Below are 25,748 nucleotides of genomic sequence, written 5' to 3'. Positions count from 1 at the left end.
ATAGGAACAGATGGACACAGACAAGCAGACACAGGACAGATGGACAGACAGGCGGACACAGGGACAGACAGGCGGACATAGGGAGAGACAGGCGGACACGGAGAGACAGGCAGACAGGGACAGAGAGGTGGACATAGGAACAAATGGACACATAGACCCACAGACACAGGGACAGACAGACAGGCGGACACAGGGACAGACAGGCGGACACAGGGACAGACAGGCGGACACACAGAGACAAGCGGACACAGGGACAGACAGGCAGACAGGGACAGACAGGTGGACACAGGGAGAGACACGCAGACAGGGACAGACAGGCGGACACAGGGAGAGACAGGCAGACAGGGACAGGTGGACATAGGAACAGATGGACGCAGACAGGCGGACACACAGAGACAAGCGGACAGAGGAACAGACAGGCGGACAGACACAGGGACAGACAGGCAGACACAGGGAGAGACAGGCAGACAGGGACAGACAGGTAGACATAGGAACAGATGGACACAGAGACAAGCAGACACAGGGACAGAGAGGCGGACAGACAGGCAGACACAGGGACAGACAGGTGGACACAGGAAAAGACAGGCAGACACAGGGAGAGACAGGAAGACACAGGGACAGACAGGTGGACATAGGAACAGATGGACACATAGACAAGCGGACACGGACAGACAGGTGGACATAGGGACAGGTGGACAGAGGGACAGACAGGCGGACACAGGGACAGACAGGCAGACAGGAACAGACAGGCGGACACAGAGAGACAAGCGGACACAGGGACAGACAGGTGGACAAAGGGAGAGACAGGTGGACACAGGAACAGACAGGCAGACATAGGGAGAGACAGGCGGACACGGAGAGACAGGAAGACAGGGACAGAGAGGTGGACACAGGAACAGATGGACACATAGACAAGCAGACACAGGGGCAGACAGACAGGCGGACACAGGGACAGACAGGCAGACACACGGAGAGACAGGAAGACACAGGGACAGACAGGCGGACACAGGGACAGACAGGCGGACACACAGAGACAAGCGGACACAGGGACAGACAGGCGGACACAGGGACAGAGAGGTGGACACAGGGAAAGACAGGCAGACCCACAAAGAGACAGGCAGACACAGGGAAACACAGGCGGATGCAGGACAGAAAGGCGGAGACATGGAGACAGGAGAACACATGGACAGGCAGATATAGGGACAGACAGACATGGGCAGACAGGCGGACACAGGGACAGACAGGCGGACGTAGGGACAGGCAGACACACGGAGAGACAGGAAGACACAGGAACAGACAGGTGGACATAAGAACAGATGGACACATAGGCAAGCGGACACAGGGACAGACAGGTGGACATAGGGACAGACAGGAGGACAGACAGGCGGTCACACGGAGAGACAGGAAGACACAGGGACAGACAGGTGGACACAGGAACAGATGGACACATAGACAAGCGGAGACAGGGACAGACAGGTGGACATAGGGACAGGCAGACACAGGGACAGACAGGCGGACAGACAGGCGGACACACGGAGAGACAGGCAGACAGGGACAGACAGGTATACATAGGAACAGATGGACACATAGACAAGCAGACACAAGGACAGGTGGACATAGGGACAGGCGGACACAGGGACAGACAGGCGGACACAGGGAAAGACAGGCAGACAGGCGAAGACACGGAGAGACAGAAGGACACATGGACAGGCGGACAAAGGGAAAGATTGACAGACAAGCGGACAGAGGGACAGACAGGCAGACACAGGGACAGATGGGCACAGGGAAAGACAGATGGACAGACAGGTGGACACAGGGACAGACAGGTGGATGCAGGACACAGGCGGAAACACGAAGAGACAGGCGGACACAGGCAGACACAGGGACACACGGATACACAGGGAGACAGGCAGACATAGGAACAGGCAGACACACAGACAGGTGGACACAGGGACAGGTGGACACAGGGGTAGACAGGCAGACATAGGGAAAGACAGGCACAGACAGGCGGACACAGGAACAGATGAACACATAGACAAGCGGACACAGAGACAGACAGGTGGACACAGGGACAGGCGGACACAGGGAAAGATGGACACGGAGACAGACAGGCGGACACATGGAGAGACAAGCAGACACATGGACAGAGAGGTGGACAGACAGGTGGACACATTGACAGATGGACACACGGAGAGACAGGCAGACACATGGACAGATAGGCGGACACAGGGACAGACAGACACATGGACAGACAGGTGGACACAGGGATGGACACAGGGACAGACAGACACACGGACAGATAGGCGGACACAGGGACAGAGGAGCAGACACATGGACAGACAGGCGGACACAGGGATAAACAGATGGACACAGGGACAGACAGACACAGGGACAGACAGGCGGACATACGGAGGTACAGGTGGATACAGGGACAGACAGACAGACACATGGACAAACAGGCGGACATAGGAACAGACGGACACATGGTGAGACAGGCAGACACATGGACAGGCACAGGGACAGACAGGCAGAAACACGGCAAGACGGACACAGGGACAGACAGGTGGACACAGGGACATGCGGACACATGGAGGGACAGGTGGACACAGGGACAAAGGGATAGACAGACAGACACATATGGACAGACACACAGATAAGAGAAACACAGAGACAGAGATATGGGCAAAGGGACAGACAGACAGACAAGGGACAGAGATATGGGCAAAGGGACAGACAGACAGACAAGGGACAGAGATATGGGCAAAGGGACAGACAGACAAGGGACAAAGATATGGGCAAAGGGACAGACAGACAAGGGACAGAGATATGGGCAAAGGGACAACAAACAAAACAAAACAACAACAACAAGGACAGAGATATGGGCAAAGGGACAGACAGACAGACAAGGGACAGAGATATGGGCAAAGGACAACAAACAAACAAAACAAAGGGACAGACAGACAAGGGCAGAGATATGCGACAAGGGACAAGATATGGGCAAAGGGACAGACAGACAAGGGACAGAGATATGGGCAAAGGGACAGACAGACAGACAAGGGACAGAGATATGGGCAAAGGGACAGACAGACAAGGGACAGAGATATGGGCAAAATGGGCAAAGGGACAGACAGACAAGGGACAGAGATATGGGCAAAGGGACAGACAGACAAGGGACAGAGATATGGGCAAAGGGACAGACAGACAGACAAGGGACAGAGATATGGGCAAAGGGACAGACAGACAAGGGACAGAGATATGGGCAAAGGGACAGACAGACAGACAAGGGACAGAGATATGGGCAAAGGGACAGACAGACAAGGGACAGAGATATGGGCAAAGGGACAGACAGACAGACAAGGGACAGAGATATGGGCAAAGGGACAGACAGACAGACAAGGGACAGAGATATGGGCAAAGGGACAGACAGACAGACAAGGGACAGAGATATGGGCAAAGGGACAGACAGACAGACAAGGGACAGAGATATGGGCAAAGGGACAGACAGACAAGGGACAGAGATATGGGCAAAGGGACAGACACATGGACAATGGGACAGAGATATGGGCAAAGGGACAGACAGACAGACAAGGGACAGAGATATGGGCAAAGGGACAGACAGACAGACAAGGGACAGAGATATGGGCAAAGGGACAGACACATGGACAAGGGCCAGAGATCCTCATTAGTGTGAGTCTTACCCATCCTCAGGGCTCCAGCTCGTCCCTCGATGCTTCACCCCCCCCTCCTTACACCGAGTGCCACCCCCCCCGCCCGTACGTACTCGATGTACTCCCGCTTGTTCTCGTTCGTCACCATGATCTCGGAGCCGTTGGGCTTCAGGTCCACCTGGTAGGTCTGGAATTGCCATGGGAGAGGGGTCAAGCACAGCCCGGAATGCTCCCACCCCCTGCAGGAGCTGCTGCACCCTCACGGCCATGGAGCCATCCCCCTTGCTCCACAGGCAGGGATGGCATCAGGCCATCGGCAGCCATGGGACGGCCTTCCCGTACCTGGCCAAAGTTCTCCTCGTCGATGCAGAACATGAGATCCAGCTCCGTGGGGTCGTTCTCCAGGATCCACTTCAGGGAGTTGTAGTATTCACTGTCCTAGGGGTTAAACAGCAGCAGTCAGGGCACAGGGAACCGTATGGGGCCTGTAATGGGGCTGGGAGGAGGAGGAGGAGGAGGACTCCTGCCTCCACACACACTATGAGGAGGGGCTTAGAGTCTTTTAATAGGACCAAAGGCAGCTATGGGACAGCTCAGGGGAAGAGGTTTCCTTGTAGGAAAACCCTGACCCCCCTCTAAGTGTCCTCGTGGTCGTGGACCCCAAAAGAGAAGCCTCCTCACTCCATGGGACCCCTTGCATCAGGACCCATGTGATGAGCCCAGTCCATGGAGCCCTTGCCCTGGCAGCAGGAGGGGCTCACGGGGATGGCTCACCACTGACTCCATGTCCTTCAGCGTTATGGGCTTCCCCAGCATCATCTTGTAGAAAGGGCGGATGAAGAAGCCTGCAGGAGAGGGGTGCAGCTGAGCTCCCTGTGCCCTGGGGGAGCCCCCCTGAAGCCAAGGGCAGCCCCTCACTCACCATCCAGCAGCTTGCCGTGGTACACGGCCAGCCCGGCCACGCGGCCGATGAAGGTGAAGTAGGACAGGTGGTCTTCGTTACAGAGACCTGAATTAGGATTAATCTGAAGGGTGTAGTTGTCCCTTGGGTGGGGAGAGAAAAGAGAGAGCTCAGCAAGCGCGGCCCTGCAGCACAGCCCCTGGGCACGGGGGGCTCGCGGGGCCGCTTACGTAGCTGAGTACTCGAAGAGCCCGTAGTAGGGGTTGAACATCTCCTTGGACAAGAGGAAGAACCACTCCCTGGCCACGCCGCCGTAGTCCAGCCCCTTCTCGGCCTCGAACTCGATCCAGAGCCTGGCCTTGAGCACGTCGGGCCTCTTGACGGACATGATGCGGCGGTACGACTCCTCCAGGATGTTGTTCCGGTGCAGCTTCATCTCAAAGCGGTTCGGGATATCGGCCTGGGGGCGGAGCGGGGGGTCCGTGAGGCACCACCAAGGGGGGTGACCCCATCCCTGTGGGCTCTGCTCAGGGGGGACCCCTCAACACTCAGCCTTGGGTAAACCTAGGCGACCCTCCTTGAGGAACACAGCCACTGGTGCCGTGTCCATCACCGCTGCCTCGGGCCTGCTGCACAGACAACCCCTTACGGAGCAGTGTGCTCCAGTGTGCCCCAGTGTGTTCCAGTGCGTTCCTGCCCTGGGTTCCCCCACCCTCGGTGCCCCCATCCCAGCACAAACCCAGTTTACTCACTGGTTTCTTCAACTTCTTCCGGAAGTAGTCATACTTCTGCTTGAACTCCCTGGAATAGGGAACTGCCTGGTGGAGAGAAGCGCAGCGCCCATCACTCGGGGCTCCAGCACCCGTGGGTATGGGTATGGATGCAGATACAGCCACACCTCAGCATCACACAGGGGTTGCCTACATGGGGGTTCATATAAACCCCCCCACACACAGAGGGGCTGCCTACATGGGGGTTCATCCAAACCCCACTGCTCACAGGTACCCGCAGCCATCCCTCTCCTTTAGGAGCAGGGGGGAGCAGACCCGACCCTAACACAGGCAGTACTGGGGGTACTGCTGCCCTCCATGTGCCTCACTAGGGGAGGAACAGGGGGTGTGAGTACAGTATCCATGGGCTATGGATGCGCACAGCAGGGAGCACAGAGCTAGGGTGGGTGCTACCCCACAGACCCCAAGTCCGCAGCATTAGGGCCTAAGAACCAGTGACGAGCTCAGGAGGCAGGTCCGTACCCACAGGGGCCTGAGGAGGAGGTCCAGGCCCTTCTCTTCCCAGTTGCAAGGCTCTGGTAAAGCCACAGCAGCATCAAACACGATTTGGGCTCGCAGGCCATGGGCAGACATCCCCTGTTCAGGCCCCCTGATCCTAGTGCCAACCACATCCTCACTGCCCACCCCTGATCCTAGTGCCAACCACATCCTCACTGCCCGTCCCTGATCCTAGTGCCAACCACATCCTTACTGCCCGTCCCTGATCCTAGTGCCAACCACATCCTTACTGCCCATCCCTGATCCCAGTGCCAACCACATCCTTACTGCCCGTCCCTGATCCCAGTGCCAACCACATCCTCACTGCCCGTCCCTGACCCTAGTGCCAACCACATCCTTACTGCCCGTCCCTGACCCTAGTGCCAACCACATCCTCACTGCCCGTCCCTGATCCTAGTGCCAACCACACCCACCCCCCCACCCACCAACCACACCACCCCCCACCCACCCACCAACCACACCACCCCCCCACCAGTGCCAACCACATCCTTACTGCCCACCCCTGATCCTAGTGCCAACCACATCCTTACTGCCCGTCCCTGATCCCAGTGCCAACCACATCCTTACTGCCCATCCCTGACCCTAGTGCCAACCACATCCTTCCTCCCTATGCAAGGTGAGGAGCAGGCTCAGGACTCAACGTGGTTTTGGGGAGGATGAGACCGATTTTGGGTCACAAAGAGCAGCTCCATCCTGCCCCCAGGCTCTACAGGGGCTTTGGGATGCAGTGCCAGCAGCACTGACATACACACATGCACACACACACTCACTGCACATCATCTCCCCTGGTGACAGCCCAGCTGCCCAACAGCCCTCAGGTCACCTCGCAGCACGGCTGCAGTTTGGGTGCAGGTGTTGTCACTGCACCAGAAGCACCATTACAGGCATTAGAAGATGAGTCCTGGATGTTTAACTGGTGCAGGAGGGGTTTGGGTCCTGTGTTGGCTGTGGAACCCTCCTGAAGCACACAGAGAGGAGGGACAGCTCTCCTCTCCCAGCTGGACTTACGCATTTATGGGAATCTGAGGGATCTGTACCCAGGGTACAGCAGCACCTCAAGCAGTAAGTGCATGGCACCCCACTCCAAAGCAGCTCTGCTCCAGCATCCACTGGTTTTCATCCCAGACAACTGGAATTACACCCTTGCCCTTACAATTCCTCAGGAGCTATGGATACAGGGATGCTCCCATCTATGGATACAGGGATGCTCCCATCTATGGATACAGGGATGCTCCCATCTATGGGGCTATGGATACAGGGATGCTCCCATCTATGGGTCTATGGATACAGGGATGCTCCCATCTATGGGTCTATGGATACAGGGATGCTCCCATCTATGGGTCTATGGATACAGGGATGCTCCCATCTATGGATACAGGGATGCTCCTATGTGGGGATACAGGGATGCTCCCATTGATGGATACAGGGATGCTCCCATATGGGGATACAGGGATGCTCCCATTGATGGATACAGGGATGCTCCCATTGATGGATACAGGGATGCTCCCATATGGGGATACAGGGATGCTCCCATTGATGGATACAGGGATGCTCCCATTGATGAACAGGGATGCTGCTGGATACAGGGATGCTCCCATTGATGGATACAGGGATGCTCCCATTGATGGATACAGGGATGCTCCCATTGATGGATACAGGGATGCTCCCATTGATGGATACAGGGATGCTCCCATCTATGGATACAGGGATGCTCCCATTGATGGATACAGGGATGCTCCCATTGATGGATACAGGGATGCTCCCATTGATGGATACAGGGATGCTCCCATTGATGGATACAGGGATGCTCCCATATGGATACAGGGATGCTCCCATTGCATGGATACAGGGATGCTCCCATCTATGGATACAGGGATGCTCCCATCTATGGGGCTATGGATACAGGGATGCTCCCATCTATGGATACAGGGATGCTCCCATCTATGGATACAGGGATGCTCCCATTCCCAGGAGGAATTCTGTCTCTGTTCCACTCTGGACCCACACTCCCAACTCCCCCATAGTGGACAGAGCTCCTGATGCTGAGGGCACCCAAAGGGGAGCCCCGTGTCTCAGCTCTGCTCTCAGTCACCACCAAGGGGATGGGTAAATGGGAGCCTTGCTCCTGTATCCATCCCAAACCCCTGCTTCCCCCCCCCCCCCATCCCCAGTACTTACTGGACCAGTAATGGCTGGGTTCTGCAGCCTGGGGTCTTCCCACTGGGTGATCTTATTGTCTGTAGTGAGAGAAGCAGGAGCACCATTACTGCTCTGGGGCCCCACTGTGCACGGGTGCTGCTCCTTCCCCTACAGCCTGGTTCCCTGCCATTGCCACCCCTCAGCCCGCACCTCCGGGGCTGCACAAGGGGCATTCACCCCCTCCAAAGGCCCAGCCCCAACTGGAGCCACTGGTTTCCAGCTCAGCACCTGGAGAGGAAGCAGGGCCAAAGGCCATGCTTGGAGGAGGCAACGTGCTCTGGTTTGGAGGGGAGAGCAGCTCTGTGGCCATGGGGAGCCCCAGGGCCTGCTCCAGACCCTATGGGATGTGGGATGTGTGCTCCTGCCCACGTCCTGGTACAGCACAGAACCACAACGACACGATGGGGTTGCAACGAGAAGACAAAGCTCCAAGGGACCAAAGGGCAAAGATGGGCTCCCCCATCTGCTCTGCTTCAGCTCCCCATTCCCCACTGTTAACTGAAGGGATCCATGAGGATCAGCAGCCCTCAGTGTGCACAATGCCATGGGCACATCCTTGCCCAGCTCCCTTCTGCTCTGGTCCCTTCCCACCCGTGCCTGCAGAGTGGGACCAGGGCTCAGCACTCGCTCCTACACACAGCACAGGCTGGGTGCACTCGGATCCATGCTCTCCATGCCCTTTCCAACCAGCAGCCTGCTGCTGCTTCCCCTCTGCACCACCTCCTGCTGCATCCTCACCCCTCCTGCCCCTTAAACCACTGCTGGCTGCACTGGTGGAGCCAAGATGGGCGCTGATGGAGCCCATGGACCACGTCCATCCCCCTGTCAGTGCCTGGGAACTGCTCTGGATGGGCTTGGAAAACCTGGTTTAGTCCCAACAGGGTTCCCTGGAGGCCCCTGGGGATGCAGGGGTATGAGCATCCTGCAGGGAACAGGGGATCCCTGGAGGCTCTGGGATGCAGGGGTATGAGCATCCTGCAGGGAACAGGGGATCCCTGGGGTGCAGGGGTATGAGCATCCTGCAGGGAACAGGGGATCCCTGGGGATGCAGGGGTATGAGCATCCTGCAGGGAACAGGGGATCCCTGGAGGCTCTGGGATGCAGGGGTATGAGCATCCTGCAGGGAACAGGGGATCCCTGGGGTGCAGGGGTATGAGCATCCTGCAGGGAACAGGGGATCCCTGGGGATGCAGGGGTATGAGCATCCTGCAGGGAACAGGGGATCCCTGGAGGCTCTGGGATGCAGGGGTATGAGCATCCTGCAGGGAACAGGGGATCCCTGGGGTGCAGGGGTATGAGCATCCTGCAGGGAACAGGGGATCCCTGGGGATGCAGGGGTATGAGCATCCTGCAGGGAACAGGGGATCCCTGGAGGCTCTGGGATGCAGGGGTATGAGCATCCTGCAGGGAACAGGGGATCCCTGGGGTGCAGGGGTATGAGCATCCTGCAGGGAACAGGGGATCCCTGGGGATGCAGGGGTATGAGCATCCTGCAGGGAACAGGGGATCCCTGGGGTGCAGGGGTATGAGCATCCTGCAGGGAACAGGGGATCCCTGGAGGCTCTGGGATGCAGGGGTATGAGCATCCTGCAGGGAACAGGGGATCCCTGGGGTGCAGGGGTATGAGCATCCTGCAGGGAACAGGGGATCCCTGGGGATGCAGGGGTATGAGCATCCTGCAGGGAACAGGGGATCCCTGGAGGCTCTGGGATGCAGGGGTATGAGCATCCTGCAGGGAACAGGGGATCCCTGGGGTGCAGGGGTATGAGCATCCTGCAGGGAACAGGGGATCCCTGGGGATGCAGGGGTATGAGCATCCTGCAGGGAACAGGGGATCCCTGGAGGCTCTGGGATGCAGGGGTATGAGCATCCTGCAGGGAACAGGGGATCCCTGGGGTGCAGGGGTATGAGCATCCTGCAGGGAACAGGGGATCCCTGGGGATGCAGGGGTATGAGCATCCTGCAGGGAACAGGGGATCCCTGGAGGCTCTGGGATGCAGGGGTATGAGCATCCTGCAGGGAACAGGGGATCCCTGGGGTGCAGGGGTATGAGCATCCTGCAGGGAACAGGGGATCCCTGGGGATGCAGGGGTATGAGCATCCTGCAGGGAACAGGGGATCCCTGGAGGCTCTGGGATGCAGGGGTATGAGCATCCTGCAGGGAACAGGGGATCCCTGGGGTGCAGGGGTATGAGCATCCTGCAGGGAACAGGGGATCCCTGGGGGCTCTGGGGTGCAGGGGTATGAGCATCCTGCAGGGAACAGGGGATCCCTGGGGTGCAGGGGTATGAGCATCCTGCAGGGAACAGGGGATCCCTGGGGGCTCTGGGATGCAGGGGTATGAGCATCCTGCAGGGAACAGGGGATCCCTGGGGGCTCTGGGATGCAGGGGTATGAGCATCCTGCAGGGAACAGGGGATCCCTGGGGGCTCTGGGATGCAGGGGTATGAGCATCCTGCAGGGAACAGGGGATCCCTGGGGGCTCTGGGGTGCAGGGGTATGAGCATCCTGCAGGGAACAGGGGATCCCTGGAGGCTCTGGGGTGCAGGGGTATGAGCATCCTGCAGGGAACAGGGGATCCCTGGGGGTGCAGGGGTATGAGCATCCTGCAGGGAGGGATGGGGTGCGATGCTCCCTGCAGGCCGAGCACCAAGCAGGGGGTGCAGTTAAAGCCTCTCCAGGCTAAGGTGAGGCCAACGGAGCCCTCTTGCTACCGGCTCCTCCTGCATCCTGCCCCAGGCCCTGTGGGCTGCTGCACCAGCAGGGCCCCAACGGGGCAGCACTGACACTGCAGTGCACCGAGGGAGCCCAGGGTCACCTCACTGAGTGCAGAGAAGCCATGGGAGCATCGACGACAGCAACAACGAACCCGAAATACCAACGAGAACAAAGGGACCACAGAGAAGGGATGCTGATGCTTCACAAGTCAGAGGGGACAAAGCTGGATGAGGCAATCAAAAGCACGCTTCCAGGTAGGATACAGTACCGTACGAGGGCACTAAGCCTCTGGGATCAATGTCTCCACAAACCAACACCTGGCTTCCTAAACGAAGAGTAAAATCAGAGAGCTTTCACGTCAAGCTGCCGAGCCCCCTTGGTCTCTGTGCTCTAGGGCCCCGGGCCTCACTTACTGTGGTCTATGTAGAAGGTCCTCCCATCCAGGTGGATGCGCTCCTCCCAGCCAGGCTGCACGGGGGGAAGGCAAAGGGAGAAGGGAGTGAAGCAGGGCTGCAGCTGCATGCAGCGTCCATAGGGACACACTAAGGGGGGAGCCCAAGCGCACTGGGAGGTGCCACCCCAGTGCAGGGACTGGTAAGGGCTGGGAACAGCTCCCTTTAGGGGTTGTAGGCCCTGCCTGCTGCAAGGCAGTGAGGGCCAAGTGCTCTCCATCACTGCCTTGGAGGTGCTGCTGAATCCTATGTGGATACAGCAAGTGACCCAGCACAGTGGGGCAGCATTCCCACTCCCCCATGCCTCCCTTTTATCCCTTCCCCATCTCCCATAGGACTAAGGAAGACTCAATGAGCTCTCCATCCACCCATGGGCTTCAGAGCCCTATAAGATACAGATGAGGAATGAATGATTCCCTTCCAATGTGTTGTGAGGAACCCACAGCCATTCATTCCCCCTAAATGGAGCTGGGGCCCGTTACAGTGCTCCCAGTGCACTGGTGAGACTGGGATGCTTTGGAGGGGATTCCCACCCCATTCCATTGCCTTTGTCCTGAAGCAACAGCACACAGGAAGGTGAGGTTCTTCCAGCACAGAGACAAGCCTGATGCTGCCACCACCATAAAGCTTTTGGGGTGCTTTGGTGTTGTGAGGCAATGTGGGACTGGAGGTGATGGGGAGCACGGCCAGAGAACAGCACTTACAGGAAGAGGGCCCAAATCATTGGGGTTCAGGGATGTCTTGGACCTCAAATGCACCGGGAACTTGAGCCTTGGGTCCTCCTGGAACAGAAACAGGGGAGGGTGAATCCAAGAGCCCCAGCTGGGTCTGGCCACAGGGCCCATGGGGCCATCGGGAAGCCTTGGGGGGAATGGAGCAGAGCATGGACAACAGATGGTGTATGGGGGTTAGGGTGGTGGGGTTCAATGCCCCATCCCCGGCAGTGCTCAAGGCCAGGCTGGAGCGAGTGGAACAGGAGGAGCCCAATCAAACCCCCCTCCCCATGAGCACCAGTCTGGAACTGGGCTGCTCCATCCGGAACCAAGCTTCAGAGCCCCCCAGCCCCATAGAGAGAGGGAGGGGACTGGAGGGGGTGCAGAGGAGCCCTTACCCAGGTGGTGGTCTTGGTGTTGTGGTCGATGAAGAAGGGGCGCCCATTGGGAGCGATGCGCATCTCCCAGCCGGGAGGGAGGAAGCTCTGGGCCGCTTTGTGCTGGGGCTTTGGGGAGTTGTAAGGGGAGGGCTGTGGGGACTGGGGGTTGGAGAGGGTGTCCTTCACTGCTCTGCGCACTGGGGACTCCTTCAGGCCCTGGCCGGGGGAAAGACGGGGTCACGGCGGCCCCAGTGCATCCCATACGGGCCTGAGGCCACAACTGAGGGGCTCCCACTGCCGTGGGGAGCTCCCCAACAGAGCCCCCCTTCAGTGTGAGCACCCAGGTACTCAGGACTCAACCCAACCCATTGCTCCAAACCCCCTTTGGATGGAAGCAGCGCTCCCAGGACAGGGAACCCCATGGATAAAACAGGGGTTCCCACGCACAACACCCCCCCATGTTCCCCCGCCCCATCCCACGGCCCCTCCATAGCACGGACAATGAAGGACGGGCCCAGACAGAGGTGATGCTCCTAGGGCTGGGGGGTCCTCACCTCCAGGGGTGCAGAGAGGGTCACAGTGGGCGAGCTGAGGCTGCGGGGCCGCCGGATCTGGGGCTCACTGAGGTGGTTGCTGCTGTTGGCTCCTGAGCCCCCCATCCCATCCTCTGCCAGCTGCAACGGGGGCAAACCCGGGGTGAGGGCACTGGGAGCACTGGGAGCACTGGGAGCACAGGGTACCCCCCCGTACCTGCATGATGGGCCGTGTCCAGGTGGTGGTGCGGTTGTTGTGGTTCACGTAGTAGGTCCTGCCCTTGGCATCCTTGCGCTCCTCCCAGCCCGACGGCAGGCCTGGGGTGGTGTGGATGTAGGCCACGGAGGGCTGGGGGAGCAACGGGGGTGCGTTGGTACCTTGGGACAGCTAACGGGGCCTCCTAGGGGTGGCAGCCTGGAGGTCTCCATGGGGTGCTGCCCCCACGTCCCCCATGTGCCTCTGGGACATTACACATGGAACCTTGTGGAAAGGAGGATGCTCTGAGTCCCCTTCTGGTTTGGGACCACGCTGAGGTGTGTGCTGGAACACGATTCCCCCCCCAAAACACTCAAAATGTGCATGTTCTGCCCCAAAATGGTGGTGTTCTGCCCCAAAATGGTCCATTCTGCTCATGAGGGAGTGCTGAGGAGGTGAAAGCCTTCCCAGGTAAGGAATATCCCAGAGGCACCGAGTGTACGGAGCCCCCAGAGTGGGACTCAGGCTCTTGCTGGAACCAGCCTGTACTGGCTTGGAGGCCAGAACATGCGGAACCCTCTGCCACTGACACCAAGGATGGGCATGGTTATGATGGGAGAGGGGGTCTTTCCTTAGGAAGAGCCTATAGATCCAGCCTGCACCCCTAGACCTGGGCTAGGGCAAGGGGCTGTTGAGCAGCAGGGGTTCCTCAGCCCTAGGGAAGGCAGGAAGGAAGGCAGGAGCCGGCTTTGCTTTACCAGGGAGAGCTGGGACTGCTCAGCCACTGCATCCGTGACGCTGCAGGACCTCAGTCTGGCCCCAGGATCCCTCTGCTGCAAGGGAGAGATGGATTCAGTTAAAGTGCCTTAAACCATGGGGTTCACTCCCTGATTCCATCCGACCCCCTTCAAACTCCTGTGGATGCTGCAGGCTCTTCAGCTTTGGCCCTTGTGCAGCAAGGAACGCTCAGCATCCCCTCCTGGGGCGCTTCAGGCTAACAGGGAAACGCACTGGGGCTGGGCTACACATCCTGCACTCCTCTGTGGTACCCAGGTCCCAACCTGCTCCAGGCACTCTGTAGTGGGAAAGCAGGGAATGAAGGTGTGGGATGAAGAGGAAAGGGCAGGATTAAGTGAAGACAACGGGATGCTACAGTGCCATGGAGGTTGGAGTGCTACAGTGCTGTAATGGCAAACAGGGCACCTCTGATAGAGAAAAGGCCTTTGGGATGCTGTCCCTTGGAGCTGACCTCCCAGGCCTTTGGGATGCTGCCCCTTCCAACGGGGATGCTGCTTCCCACTCTAATCCCTTGCTCCTCTTGCATATGAGGAGTGCAGACCCTGCTCTAGGGACATGCTGCCATGCAGGCGTGTGCCAGGGATGGGGAGGTGTGACATGGAGAAGGGCAGCAGCACATCTCCCTGGGCCTGTTACTCTCTCTATCACGCTCTATGGCAGGGTCTGAGGTTAAACCCCCCCCAGAACACATTGACCCCTATGGTGCGTGCTGCAGGAATTCCCACCCCGTGCTCTCTGTGCTCCCCCTAAGGGCAGCCCATAGGAGAGGGTGCAAAGGGACGTCACGCACGCTCCATGAGCTGAGCTGCTCCCCATTGGCCTCGGGGGTGACCTGCAGTCTCCGGCTCAGCTCCTCCGAGAGCTCCTGAGGCCCAGGCCGCCCCACTGGAGATGCAGGAGGAGGTGGCAACGCCAGGCTCAGGGCCTCTCCGCTCGCGCCTGCCTCCTCCGAGATGGGCTCCCAGGGCTACCAAGAGAGAGGAAACCCTGTTAGGGCTCAGCACGACCCCAAGCTGCTCCTTCCCCTCTGCCATTGCCCTAGGGGACACACACAGAGAACAATGGGGACACTGCAGGCAAGCAGAGCTCCCTTCCCGCTGGGGTAACCCCAACAGCTCCCAAGCACCCCACTGCAGGTGACTCCTCTGCAGCTCCCCATCCACCCCTATGACAACAAGGGATAGGGCAGCCCGGAGCCCCAGTCCCATTCCCTACCTCTGGAACGTCGCTGCTCTCCATGGGCTCCGGTTCCAGGTCCTCACTGATGTGCCTGCGGGAGCGGAAGCGCCGGTGGGCGGCCTCCTGGTTGATCTGCCTCATGTTGTTGTCGGACTCCGAGCCCACGTCACTGCACGGGGACCATGGAGGCACGAAAAGGACACAATGAAGGTGCAACCTGTGCTGCTCCCCAACCTCAGTGAGGGGAATCAGGGAATCGGGCCTGGAAGGGGCCTTAGGGGCATCTGCTTCCAACTAGAACCACCTCCCACTAGGACAGGCTGCTCCAAGCCCCTTCCAAAGGGCTCCAGGCCACCCCAGTGCAGGTTGCCCCCACTCACATCAAGCTGGGGCGATGCCACTGGGTGCTCCTGTTGTTGTGGTTCACGTAGTACGTCCTGCCCAGGTTGTCCACCTTCTCCTCCCAGCCCGGGGGCAGTGATGGAGGGGGCAGCTCCTCCTGGTGCTGGGAGGCCGAGTCACTGGGGTCCAGCACATCCCAGCCGTGCTGGGGAGAGGGAGAGGGGTTCAGTGCAAAGCCCCCCCATGGGACAGGGCAGGCTCCTTTGCTATGGGCCTTACCTCGGGGTCATCCCTTGGGTCGCTGCTCTCATCCTCCTGGCCACCGCTCTTGGGTATGTAAGCCATCTTCAGCCTCAGGAAGCCCCTTACACGGGACTTGTGGCTATGGGGCAAGGGGACAGGGCTCAAGGACCAGCAAGCCTCAAGGGGGACGGGGTTTAGCACCCAGAGCCCCCCCTCTGCTCACCTCCTGGGCCTCAATAGGAAGTCCTTGAAGGTGTATGGCCGCTCCATGGTGGGGTCTTCGGTCTGGAAGCAGACAGAAGGGGGCATTAAAGGATGGAGACACCCAAGGAATGACCCCACTATAGATAGGGTGGCACTGATGGAGATGGGCAAACAGCAGCGTTACAAGGGGCAGAGCTGCACCAGTGCCAATGAACCCCATCCCAATGGGTCCAGGCTGTGCTTCCGGGGTGAAGCCTGGGCCCAATCCCAGCTGCCTGGGAAACTGGAGCTTAGGACAAGCTTCACCCCGTAAGCAACGAGAGGAGACATCCACACACCCCCCCCCCCTTACATCCCCCTGCTAATGGAACCCCACCTCTCCCAGTCCCCACCCATGGTGTTCGGGATGCTTTGGGAACACAGACCTGGATTCCCTATGGGAAAAGGGATGGAAGAGGAGCGGAAGGGGGCTCTTACCGGGAGGTGACTGAGGGGCACATCCACCTGGCCCAGGAAGTCGTCCCTGGTCTGTGAAGGGAGGCAGAGAGAGCTGTGAGACAGCAGGGCCCACTGATGCTCCAGCCCCACGCCAGGGGAGCACAGCCCATGGAGCCCGATGCCAAACCCCGGCTTCATCCCATACAAGGAGCAGGAAGCGCAGCCACTGGATCCCCATGGAGCACCAGAGGGATGCAGGAATGCTGCCTCCAGGGCCTGTTACACCCCCAGCATCCCAGCCACCTCCACCTGCCTACCCCTAAGCACCAGTGAGCTGCCACAGATGGGGTCCTCAGGGCACCCCATTCCCAGTGCTGCATCCTACTCCTGCAGTGCTGGATGCTTGGCTGGCAGCTTCCATCCTTGCCCTATGGAGTGCAGCAACCCCCAGTGTCCACTGTGCAGAAAGCAGGCTGGGAATTGGGGTATTCCAGCTTTTCCTGCTGCTGGGAACGGCACCCTCATCCCAAGGCTCCCCTCCTGTGGGTGGGATGGGGTTGGAGGGGCTCCCTTCCAGCTGGATGCATGGGTACCACTGCAGCCTGGCCCCTTTGGGGCTGCAGCACAAGGAGCTGCTGCCCTGTGTTGGGAATGTGATGCTTGGGAATGCTGCTTCCTGCATCCGTGCTTGGAGCATCACGCTGCATCCTCACACCATTGATGCTTTCAGCATTGATGGGACCCCTGGTACTGACCCCATCCATCAGCCCCATCCATCCCATGCTGCTTCCATCCCAGCGCCATTGCTCCAGTGGCATTCCAAGCGGGATGAGCCCGGCCCCTTCCCAGCTGCTGCTTTCCCATCAGGGAAGCAGAAACCCAACCCCCCCCACTGCTGCTGCTCCTCAAAGCCCTTGGGTTCCATTGGGGGGTTCCCCTGCAGAGGCTCCTCATTTCCCACACAAACCCAAGGACACAGCCCCCAGCATCAGGTATTCCCTGTTGGAGCACGCACACGGATGGCAAAGGATGCCAGTGCCTCGGTTCCCTGGGTTCTGCAGGGAGCAGCCATGGGGCTTGTACCCGCTGCCAGGGATGCTCAGCCCATGGGTACCACAGCACGAGCAGGAAGCGATCCTCCAGCATCCAATGGGGCTCCAGGCTCAAAGCAGCCCCAATGGGCACGGCACAGAGCTGAGGGCACAGCCCCAAAGAGGGATGAGCCTGGCGCAGGACACACCGAGGGGATGGGGGAGCTGCCTCCTAAGTGAAGGACGGGCTGGGAACACAGTGAGCTCTGCCCTCAGCCCCGCTGGGTTCATGGTGGCTCCTGGCTGCCAGGCCCCAAACCTGCTCCCAGCTGCGCTTCCCCACCCCACAGCCCCAGATCCCCCTCTGGATGCGCTGCTCCCACCAGACCCAAGCACTCACCAGCCTGTTCTCATCAAACACCTCGAACAGGAGCCGATGGTTGGTGGGGTTCACCTGCGGGACACAGAAACGGGGTCACCATGCTCCAATGGGGTTCCACTTGAAGCAAGGCCCATTTTAAGCAAGGAAAAGGCCAAGAGGAACAGCTTTTCCCATCTCCATTTGGGTTCTGTTCATCCCTGCCATGCTCATTCCATGGATTATTAACCTTGGCAAGGCCCTGCGAACGTGCTCTGCTAAACACACATGGCCCAGGGTACATGGGGCACATGGGTTACCCCCCAGTTCCCCTTAACCTGCTGCTGCTCTGGCCTTCCCGACAGGCAGAGCAGAGCAGGGGCACCTCCACGAGCACCTTTAAGGTGAGAGGAGGAGGGATTGGGATGCTCAAGGGAAAAGGAACTCACTCGGAAGTAAAACTCCTCATTCCACTTTGGGTTCAGCGTCTGCAAAGAGAGAGCAACAGGGTTTGATGCTGTGGGTCTGCTCCATAGGGAGAGGGGGTTAGGGTTAGGGTTAGGGTGCTGTGTGTCTGCTCCATAGGGAGAGGGTGACATGGGGAACGAAGGGGGGATTGCCATGGAGCTAGGGAGAAACCCCACTGAGTATAAGGCAACTGTAGGAGGGGACCTGAGTCAGCAGAGCCCGGAATAGCTGCTCAGCATCAGTAGGGTTCTGTGAGTAAAAGGCACATCCCTGGGAAGGGACACGAAGCAAACATGGGCACCTTGTGTCCCCAAGGGCCATGTGAAGCCCCAGGGCATGTATTTACAGGGTAAATGCACCAGGAAACAGAAGGAAAGGAAGGGAAAGGAGCTCCCCTCTTCCTTCCCAACCCTGCGGCCCCACTGCAACCTGCAGGGAGCCCAGGTGTGAAATGGGGCCCTGCAAACGTGGCCCAGTTTAAACCCGACCTTTGGGTCCATGGCCACTGCTTCCATGACCCTGTGGCCCAGCTGAGGGCTCACGTTGGCTTTGGGGTGCTGGAGCATCCCGATGGGGCCACAAGGGACTCCTGGTACCCAGGGTGATGCTTTTGAGTGGATCTCAGGCCTGGTGGCTGCAAGGCAGCACTCCATAGGGATGGGCAGCAGAGAGCCCTGCTAGTGATGGGAAAGGGGAAAGTGCAGCTCCTTCTGCCTTCTGTGTGCATTAGGATGAGGCAGAGGGAGGTAAATCCCCTTTGGAGCGCGGTGTCAGGCTATGGGATGCTCTTTCCCCCTCCTGCTGCCCAAGGAAGGGAGCTCTGCACCTACCTTCTTGATGGTTTTAGTCTGCACCAGAGCCAGCTCCCTGTTCTCATCTGCTACGTACAGGGAGAGCTTCACATAGGGGTCACTGCGAGAGGAAGGGTGATGGTTAACGTGGGGCAGGAGCCCAGAGAGGCTGGGACCAGTGCAGCATCCCCAAGGCTTCCCATTGGATCCAATGAGATGCTCTGGCTCTTGGGTCTCTGCTAGGGATGGATGGAGGGATGATGGATGGATGGAGGGATGGATGGATGATGGATGGATGATGGATGGATGATGGATGGATGATGGATGATGGATGGATGGATGGATGGATGGAGGGATGGATGGATGATGGATGGATGGATGGATGATGGATGGATGATGGATGGATGGATGGATGATGGATGGATGGATGGAGGGATGATGGATGGATGGATGGATGATGGATGATGATGGATGGATGATGGATGGATGATGGATGGATGGATGATGGATGGATGGATGATGGATGGATGGACACAACCTCCCTTATGCCCCAGCACCCTCTGTGTCTCCACTGCTGGCACTGGAACCAGCCCCATACAACACAGCCCCACCATAAGCCACAAGTGAACACAAGGAGGGTGTGGGCTGGGGGATCCCTTTTCCCTGTGGGATCTGGTGGCGGACCCCAGAAAAGCCCTGTTGGAACCGGAGCAGAAAACACCCTTTAAACCCGCTGCATGGCCCCCCCTGCCCTAAGGCACGTGCTCCCCTCTGTTCCTCCGTTATAGGGAGCTGGTCCATGGGATCCCAGCCTGGATGGGGCTCGGAGCTCCTCCAGCTCCAGCCCCTGGCACTAAGGAATCCCAGGGATCCAAGGAGATGATGGAAACAAAGCCCCAATCCCATTGAACAAGGTTAGGGTGGGACACTTGGAAAGAGCTGCATGAAGGGTAAGCAACACGCTGGCACCCGCAGCATCACCCGCAGCATCACCCACAGCATCCCCAGCATCACCCATAGCATCACCCACATGACCCACAGCATCCCCAGCATCACCCACATGACCCACAGCATCCACAGCATCACCCATAGCATCCCCAGCATCACCCACATGACCCATAGCATCCACAGCATCCCCAGCATCACCCACAGCATCACCCACATGACCCATAGCATCCACAGCATCACCCACAGCATCACCCACAGCATCCCCCATAGGAACCACTGTCACTCACAGCCCTACAGCCACTTTCCCTGGCGGAATTCCCTGTTCCTGCTGCTTTCCAGAGAGGAAAGGGACAGGGATGGGGTGCAGGGAACGCTGCAGGCTCCATGTCCCTGCCTGTACCCCACCTGTGCCCTCGGAGCCCCAAGCCCTTGCTCCTCCCGGAGGCTGCTGTGCAGGGACTGCCCTGCCAGAGGCACCATTCCCTCCATCCCACTGTCTCCCACTCCCCTTGAGCCCTGAGAGCCAGCCCGAAGCCAACCCAATGCACTCAGTCCATAGGCCCAGGCTGGGAACGCAGTGGGAACTCCACACCCCCAGCTCCCACCATAGGGATCACACACAAGGGAACCTCTAACTGGTCCCTATGGGCAGGGCACCCAGTGGGTGTCCATGGGAGCATCCCAGGGCTGCAAGCCCGCACCCTGCCCTCAGCACCCTAAGGCCTGCACTGCGCTGCCCTAGGCCGGATGCTCTGGGGGTCCCTGGCTGGAAGGACCCCTTAACCCCACTGCATCCTTTGCACACCCCCCAGTTTGCCCATTCCCAGCCCATTCCTGCCCCACAGGGACACTCTCCTTACACAGACACCAGCACAGCCCCAGTTTCACTGCTTCAGAGCCAATCCCCCTGGCCTGGCCCTGCATAAACGGGGTTCATGCATGGAAGGGGTCCTGCTCCCTGCTGCTCCTCTGCCCAGCAACAGCAGCAGCAGCAGCATCCTGGCTGCCTGGGGCCTGCAACACAGCGCCCCATGGGGATGCACTGGGCTGGCACCCGCAGCATCATCCAGAGCATCACGCACAGCATCCCCAGCATCACCCAGAGCACCTCCCACAGCATCACCCACAGCATCACCCACCACATCACCCACAGCATCCCCAGCATCACCCAGAGCATCCCCCACAGCATCATCCAGAGCATCCACAGAATCATCCACTGCATGACCCACAGAACCCACATCACCCACAGCATCCCCCACAGCATCCACAGCATCACCCACATGACCCATAGCATCCCCAGCATCACCCACAGCATCCCCAGCATCACCCACAGCACCCACACCATCACCCACATGACCCATAGCATCCCCAGCATCACCCACAGCATCCTCAGCATCACCCACAGCACCCACACCATCACCCACATGACCCATAGCATCCACAGCATCCCCCACAGCATCCCCCACAGCATCCCCAGCATCACCCATGTTACCCACAGCATCCACATCACCCATAGCATCACCCATAGCATCACCCATAGCATCACCCACATGACCCATAGCATCCCCAGCATCCCCCACAGCACCCATGTTACCCACAGCATCCCCAGCATCACCCACAGCATCACCCACATGACCCATAGCATCCCCAGCATCCCCCACAGCACCCATGTTACCCACAGCATCCCCCCATCCCACCTGGGCCAGCTTCCCATGAGCCAGGGCAGGGAACAGCGGGCAGGAAGCAGCGGCTTTTCCCCATTCCCCCCCTTAGGGCCCCCCTGCACCCGGGTACCCGCGGGCTCACCCCTGTCCCCACTGCCCCCATTGCAAGCCCAGTGTTACCCAGGCCTCTCATCCAAGCTTATACCCATGGAATGATGGGCACCCATTATCCAAGGCGGATACCCCCTCATCCCAACTGGGAGCTGCTCCCATTGAGCACGGATTTAGGGGTGAGGCACCACGGATGTGACCCCAAACAGAGCACCCCTTGCAGGGAGCAGCTCCCCTTCCCTTCCCCAGCTCATTCCCTGCCATTGAACGGGGCTGGCGTCCCCATCCATCACACACACAGCCCTGGGGCCATGGGACACACGGAGCCTGCTGCCAGGGATGCCGATGCCCAGGCTCAGCACCCACCTGCATCCCAGCACTGAGCCCCCCTTTCCAGCAGCCTTACTGGAAACCAATGGGAACAGAGGGGTTTGTGCCCTGCGGGCTCCACGACCCCATAACACGCTCTGGTGTCATTGCAAGTGCAGCTTCCTGGCCTGGATGGGGAGGCTCTGCCCCTGACACAAGGGAGACCCCGTACCTGGCTCCAAAGATGTCCTTTTTGGCCAGGTCGATGCCGGACACCACCTTCACCCTGAGGATGCGAGACTCCTCCTGCCGAGGACAAGGATAACGGGGTTAGACCCATTCACTATGGGTTCAGATGGGGCGGGATACCCCATGGCCCCACTGCTCTGATCCCAGCCCCATAGGCCCCGCAGTAAGCGCCATCCATCCCTGCAGCATCCACAGCACGCTGCGATGGGAGCAGCGTTCCCAAGGTCCCACCAGGGATTTGCATGGATCATCCCTGGGGGAATCCCAAAGGATTCTGCCCATTCCCGTTATGGATATGGGGAGGGATCCCCATCTGAGCTAACAGACACGCTCCAGGGCCCGTTCCTCAATGGAAACCAGTGGGATTGGGCAAACCCCATGCACACTGTGGGTTACAGGTGGTACACTGCACTTGGAATTCCAGGATGTAGGCAGGGCAATGCCTCTGAAGGGGATGGATGCTCCATCCCTCCTGCTCTCCTGTTCCTATGCCACTGGGTTTAAGCTCATCCTTTGGGATCAGGGGCTGCGCATCCCAATCTCCCCATTCCCCTTGATCCCCTTGCTGCCCCTCATTCCCAAGGGAAGCCGGCACTGGAGGCTTGGCTCAGAAGATGGGGGGGCTCATTCCATGCTTCCTTCCCAGGAGCTCCCATTCCCAGCACACAGCGCCCTCCATCGGCCAGCCCATCCCATGGCTCTTGGGCATGCCGGCCAAGAGCATCCCCAGGGACAGGGATGGGTGCTGGATGCCCAACGCCTCCCATCCCCAATGATGGAGACCCCATGGCCACGGGAAGGCTCTGACCGTTGTAGGGGCAGCAGGCAAGGCCCGGCGCCCATCACCCCCCATCAGGGCACGCGTCCCTTGGGGACACCGAGCTACATCGGGGTGCAATGAACCTGCCTTTCCCCCCGTGCCCCCCTTCCCTATGGGCTCCGCAGCAGCTGCCGATGCTTCCCCACCCCCTTCCTGCTGTGCCTGGAGCCGGCTCCGCATCCACCCAGCACCAACAGGGACACAAGGACCCCCCCCGCACTGCTCCGAGGGTACCCCCAGAGCAGCAGCATGGGGCCAGCCCCGGGCACCATTCCCAGCCTACCTGCGGCATTCCTGCCTATGGAAGCCGGCCAGAGCGCGCTCCCCGCCAGGGAACAGGGAGGGAGCCAAGGCTTCACCCCCCCGCAGGAAAACCCAGCACGGAACCTCCTTCCCAATGGGAATGCGACGGCGCAGCCACAGCCGGCGCTGCTCAACCACAACAGGGAGCCCCATGGCCGAGCCCAACCTGATGCTAACGGCGGACACCCGCAAACCGCACCCCGGAACCGATGCCCCCCGGCCGGGCCTCCCCAGCGGCACCCAACGGCACCCAGCGGCGGCCGCTGCAGGCCCCGGGGGCAGGGCCGGGAATGGCGGCGCCCGCCGGGACCGACCCTCGACCTTCGCCCGCTCACGGGGAGGGGGGGGGGGCAGCGGACCCCAACCCCGCCATGGCGGCGGCGGCGAGCGCGGGCGGGCCCGGCCCGGGGCTGCTCCAGGGCACGTCACGTGCGCGCACGAACACACACGAGCGCACACGAGCGCACACGAATGGACACGAATGCAAACAAACGCACACGAGCGCACACGAAGGCACACGAACGCGCCCCCGCCGCCCCCGGCCCCCCTCACCTCATCCTCCGAGAGCCCATAGACCGGTTCCACCGCCGCGGTCGCCATGGAGCCGCTCCCCACCGGGGGCTCCGCGGGCCGGGCCCGGCCCAGGCGCGCCGCCCGCCGCCTCCTCCTCCTCTTCCTGCCGCCGCCGCTGCCTGCTGGCCCGCGGGGGGGGGGAGGGGGGGCGGTTGAAGGCTGCGGCCGGGGGCGGCGCTGGGGCCCGCCCGCGCTCCCGCCGGCACCGGCTGAGGCGCAGCGCGGCCGCGGGAACGCGCGCTCCCGACGGGCGGCGGCCGGCGCGGGCTGAGGCGCGGGAGGCTCCGGTAGCGCGAGCACGGGCACAAAGCGCGGGGGGCGGCGCTGCCAGCCCCGCCCCGCCCTCGCGCGGGCACCGCCGGGGCCTGGGGGGCGCTGTGGGGAGAGGGGGGGGCGGCTCCGATCGGCTCCAATCGGCTCGGTTCCGATCGGCCCGGCTCGGTTCGGCTGGGCTCGGTTCGGCCCGGCCCGGCTCGGCTCCCATCGGCTCGGTTCCGATCGGCCCAGCTCAGTTCGGCTGGGCTCGGTTCGGCCCGGCCCGGCTCGGCTCCCATCGGCTCGGTTCGGGGCTGGGGCCTCCCCTGGTACCCACACCTCAGCTCAGCCAGCGCCGGGAGTCACCCACAGCCCCATGGGACGCTTTGGTTTGGAGGGGCCCGCGGTCCCAGCCCCGGTGCCCGGCACCCCAAGCTCGGCTCGGGTACCTGGGCCCCGGCGGCTGCCCCACAGGGCCAAAGGGAACGGGGAGAGCCCTGTTTCTGGGGCCGGCAGGAAGGAAGGGTGGGTTTGACCTCTGCCCGGCCGCAATGGCAGCCTGCTAAAGTACAGCTGGGAGGCCTTTGTCCTCAGGGGTGTCTCCCATCAGCAGCTCTGCCTGGGGCAGGTATGTCATAAACCATGGGCTCCTCACCCCACTCCCTGGGCTCCCCATCACCCGGGTCCCCACAACAGTTAGGTAATCCACTAACACAAACCCTCTCTGGGTCAGACCCTGCGGGATTGCTTCCCCATTCTCCTGGGAATAGCATCCGCAAGGATACAGAAACCCTCACTGGACACTGCTGGGTGTTGTCACCCCAAGCACCCCCAGGGAAGGGGCTGAGGCTGCTTTCCCTACCTGTACCCATTCTACCCTTTGCCGATCCCATTGTTTGCTCTCCGGCTGGCCTTCACTGTGCTCAAACACTGGGAGAAGGTGCTCGGAAGGGCACAGTAACCCTGGAGAGCATTCCCAGTGCCAATCCCTCCTCCTTTCACCCCACTGCCATGGAAACCATCAGCTTCCTGCAGGCAGATGCTCTGGGCTGCCTGGGATTGGCTTGACACAGCCTAAACCCCAAATGCTCTTTAGGGAACGAGCACGAGGATCCCGAGCCCGCATCCCAGCACACACCCAGTGCAATGGGAAGGCCCACGCTCCCTGGTGGATGCTCTCCAATGGCTTTTCCCATAGGGAATTCCCTCATCTGGCTCTTGTGGAGCCGTGGAACCCGCACCGGACACCAGAGGCTTTCACTGGGCTGATGTGGGGACGGCAGCTCCGGGTACCAGCTCCCCCTTCTGTGTCCAAGCTGAGCTCATTCCAGCCCCAAGGAGCATCCCATTGGAATCCCAAGGCTGGCACCCACATCCCTGCCCTGTTGATGAGCATCTCTCCCGCTCTGCCTCCAGGGCACCGAAGGCCTGCTCCCATTCCAGCTGGGAGCAATGGGGAAGCTGGGCCTTGTCCTTGCCCCATTCCCATTGGAAGCAGAGGGACCCACAGGTGTGCCCAGTGAAAGCAGCCCCTCAGGAGGTAGAATCACCCCTCCCAGAGCTGTCTGTGTCCCTGGGAGCTGCACACACCTGAGGACAGGGAATCTGATCCCCA

At 60.2% G+C, this 25,748-nt stretch overlaps 1 protein-coding gene across 1 annotated transcript in view; it reads right to left on the bottom strand.

Annotated features, from left to right (window-relative positions):
- NEDD4L (NEDD4 like E3 ubiquitin protein ligase) overlaps positions 1–23,986 on the bottom strand; it is a 29,993-nt gene extending 6,007 nt beyond the window's left edge. The window contains 25 exon segments of the mRNA XM_061355589.1: positions 3,782–3,855; positions 4,011–4,106; positions 4,443–4,513; positions 4,591–4,712; positions 4,800–5,029; positions 5,322–5,387; positions 8,037–8,095; positions 11,044–11,100; positions 11,189–11,243; positions 11,932–12,009; positions 12,339–12,536; positions 12,875–12,994; positions 13,071–13,268; positions 13,808–13,882; positions 14,638–14,814; positions 15,063–15,195; positions 15,407–15,573; positions 15,648–15,750; positions 15,835–15,896; positions 16,293–16,343; positions 17,685–17,738; positions 18,092–18,130; positions 18,941–19,022; positions 22,166–22,239; positions 23,858–23,986. Coding sequence (XP_061211573.1) covers positions 3,782–3,855; positions 4,011–4,106; positions 4,443–4,513; positions 4,591–4,712; positions 4,800–5,029; positions 5,322–5,387; positions 8,037–8,095; positions 11,044–11,100; positions 11,189–11,243; positions 11,932–12,009; positions 12,339–12,536; positions 12,875–12,994; positions 13,071–13,268; positions 13,808–13,882; positions 14,638–14,814; positions 15,063–15,195; positions 15,407–15,573; positions 15,648–15,750; positions 15,835–15,896; positions 16,293–16,343; positions 17,685–17,738; positions 18,092–18,130; positions 18,941–19,022; positions 22,166–22,239; positions 23,858–23,905 — 2,489 coding nt within the window. The 5' untranslated portion in view covers positions 23,906–23,986.
- Between the last annotated feature and the right edge of the window lie 1,762 nt (positions 23,987–25,748).

Source organism: Neopsephotus bourkii, unplaced genomic scaffold (genome assembly GCF_033783945.1).
Source record: "Neopsephotus bourkii isolate Nb327-2 ecotype Australia unplaced genomic scaffold, CSIRO-AGI_Nbou_v1 NB_809, whole genome shotgun sequence".
Lineage (NCBI taxonomy): Eukaryota > Metazoa > Chordata > Aves > Psittaciformes > Psittacidae > Neopsephotus > Neopsephotus bourkii.
The sequence above is the reverse complement of the archived record's forward strand: the minus strand, read 5'-3'. Positions and strand labels throughout refer to the sequence as shown.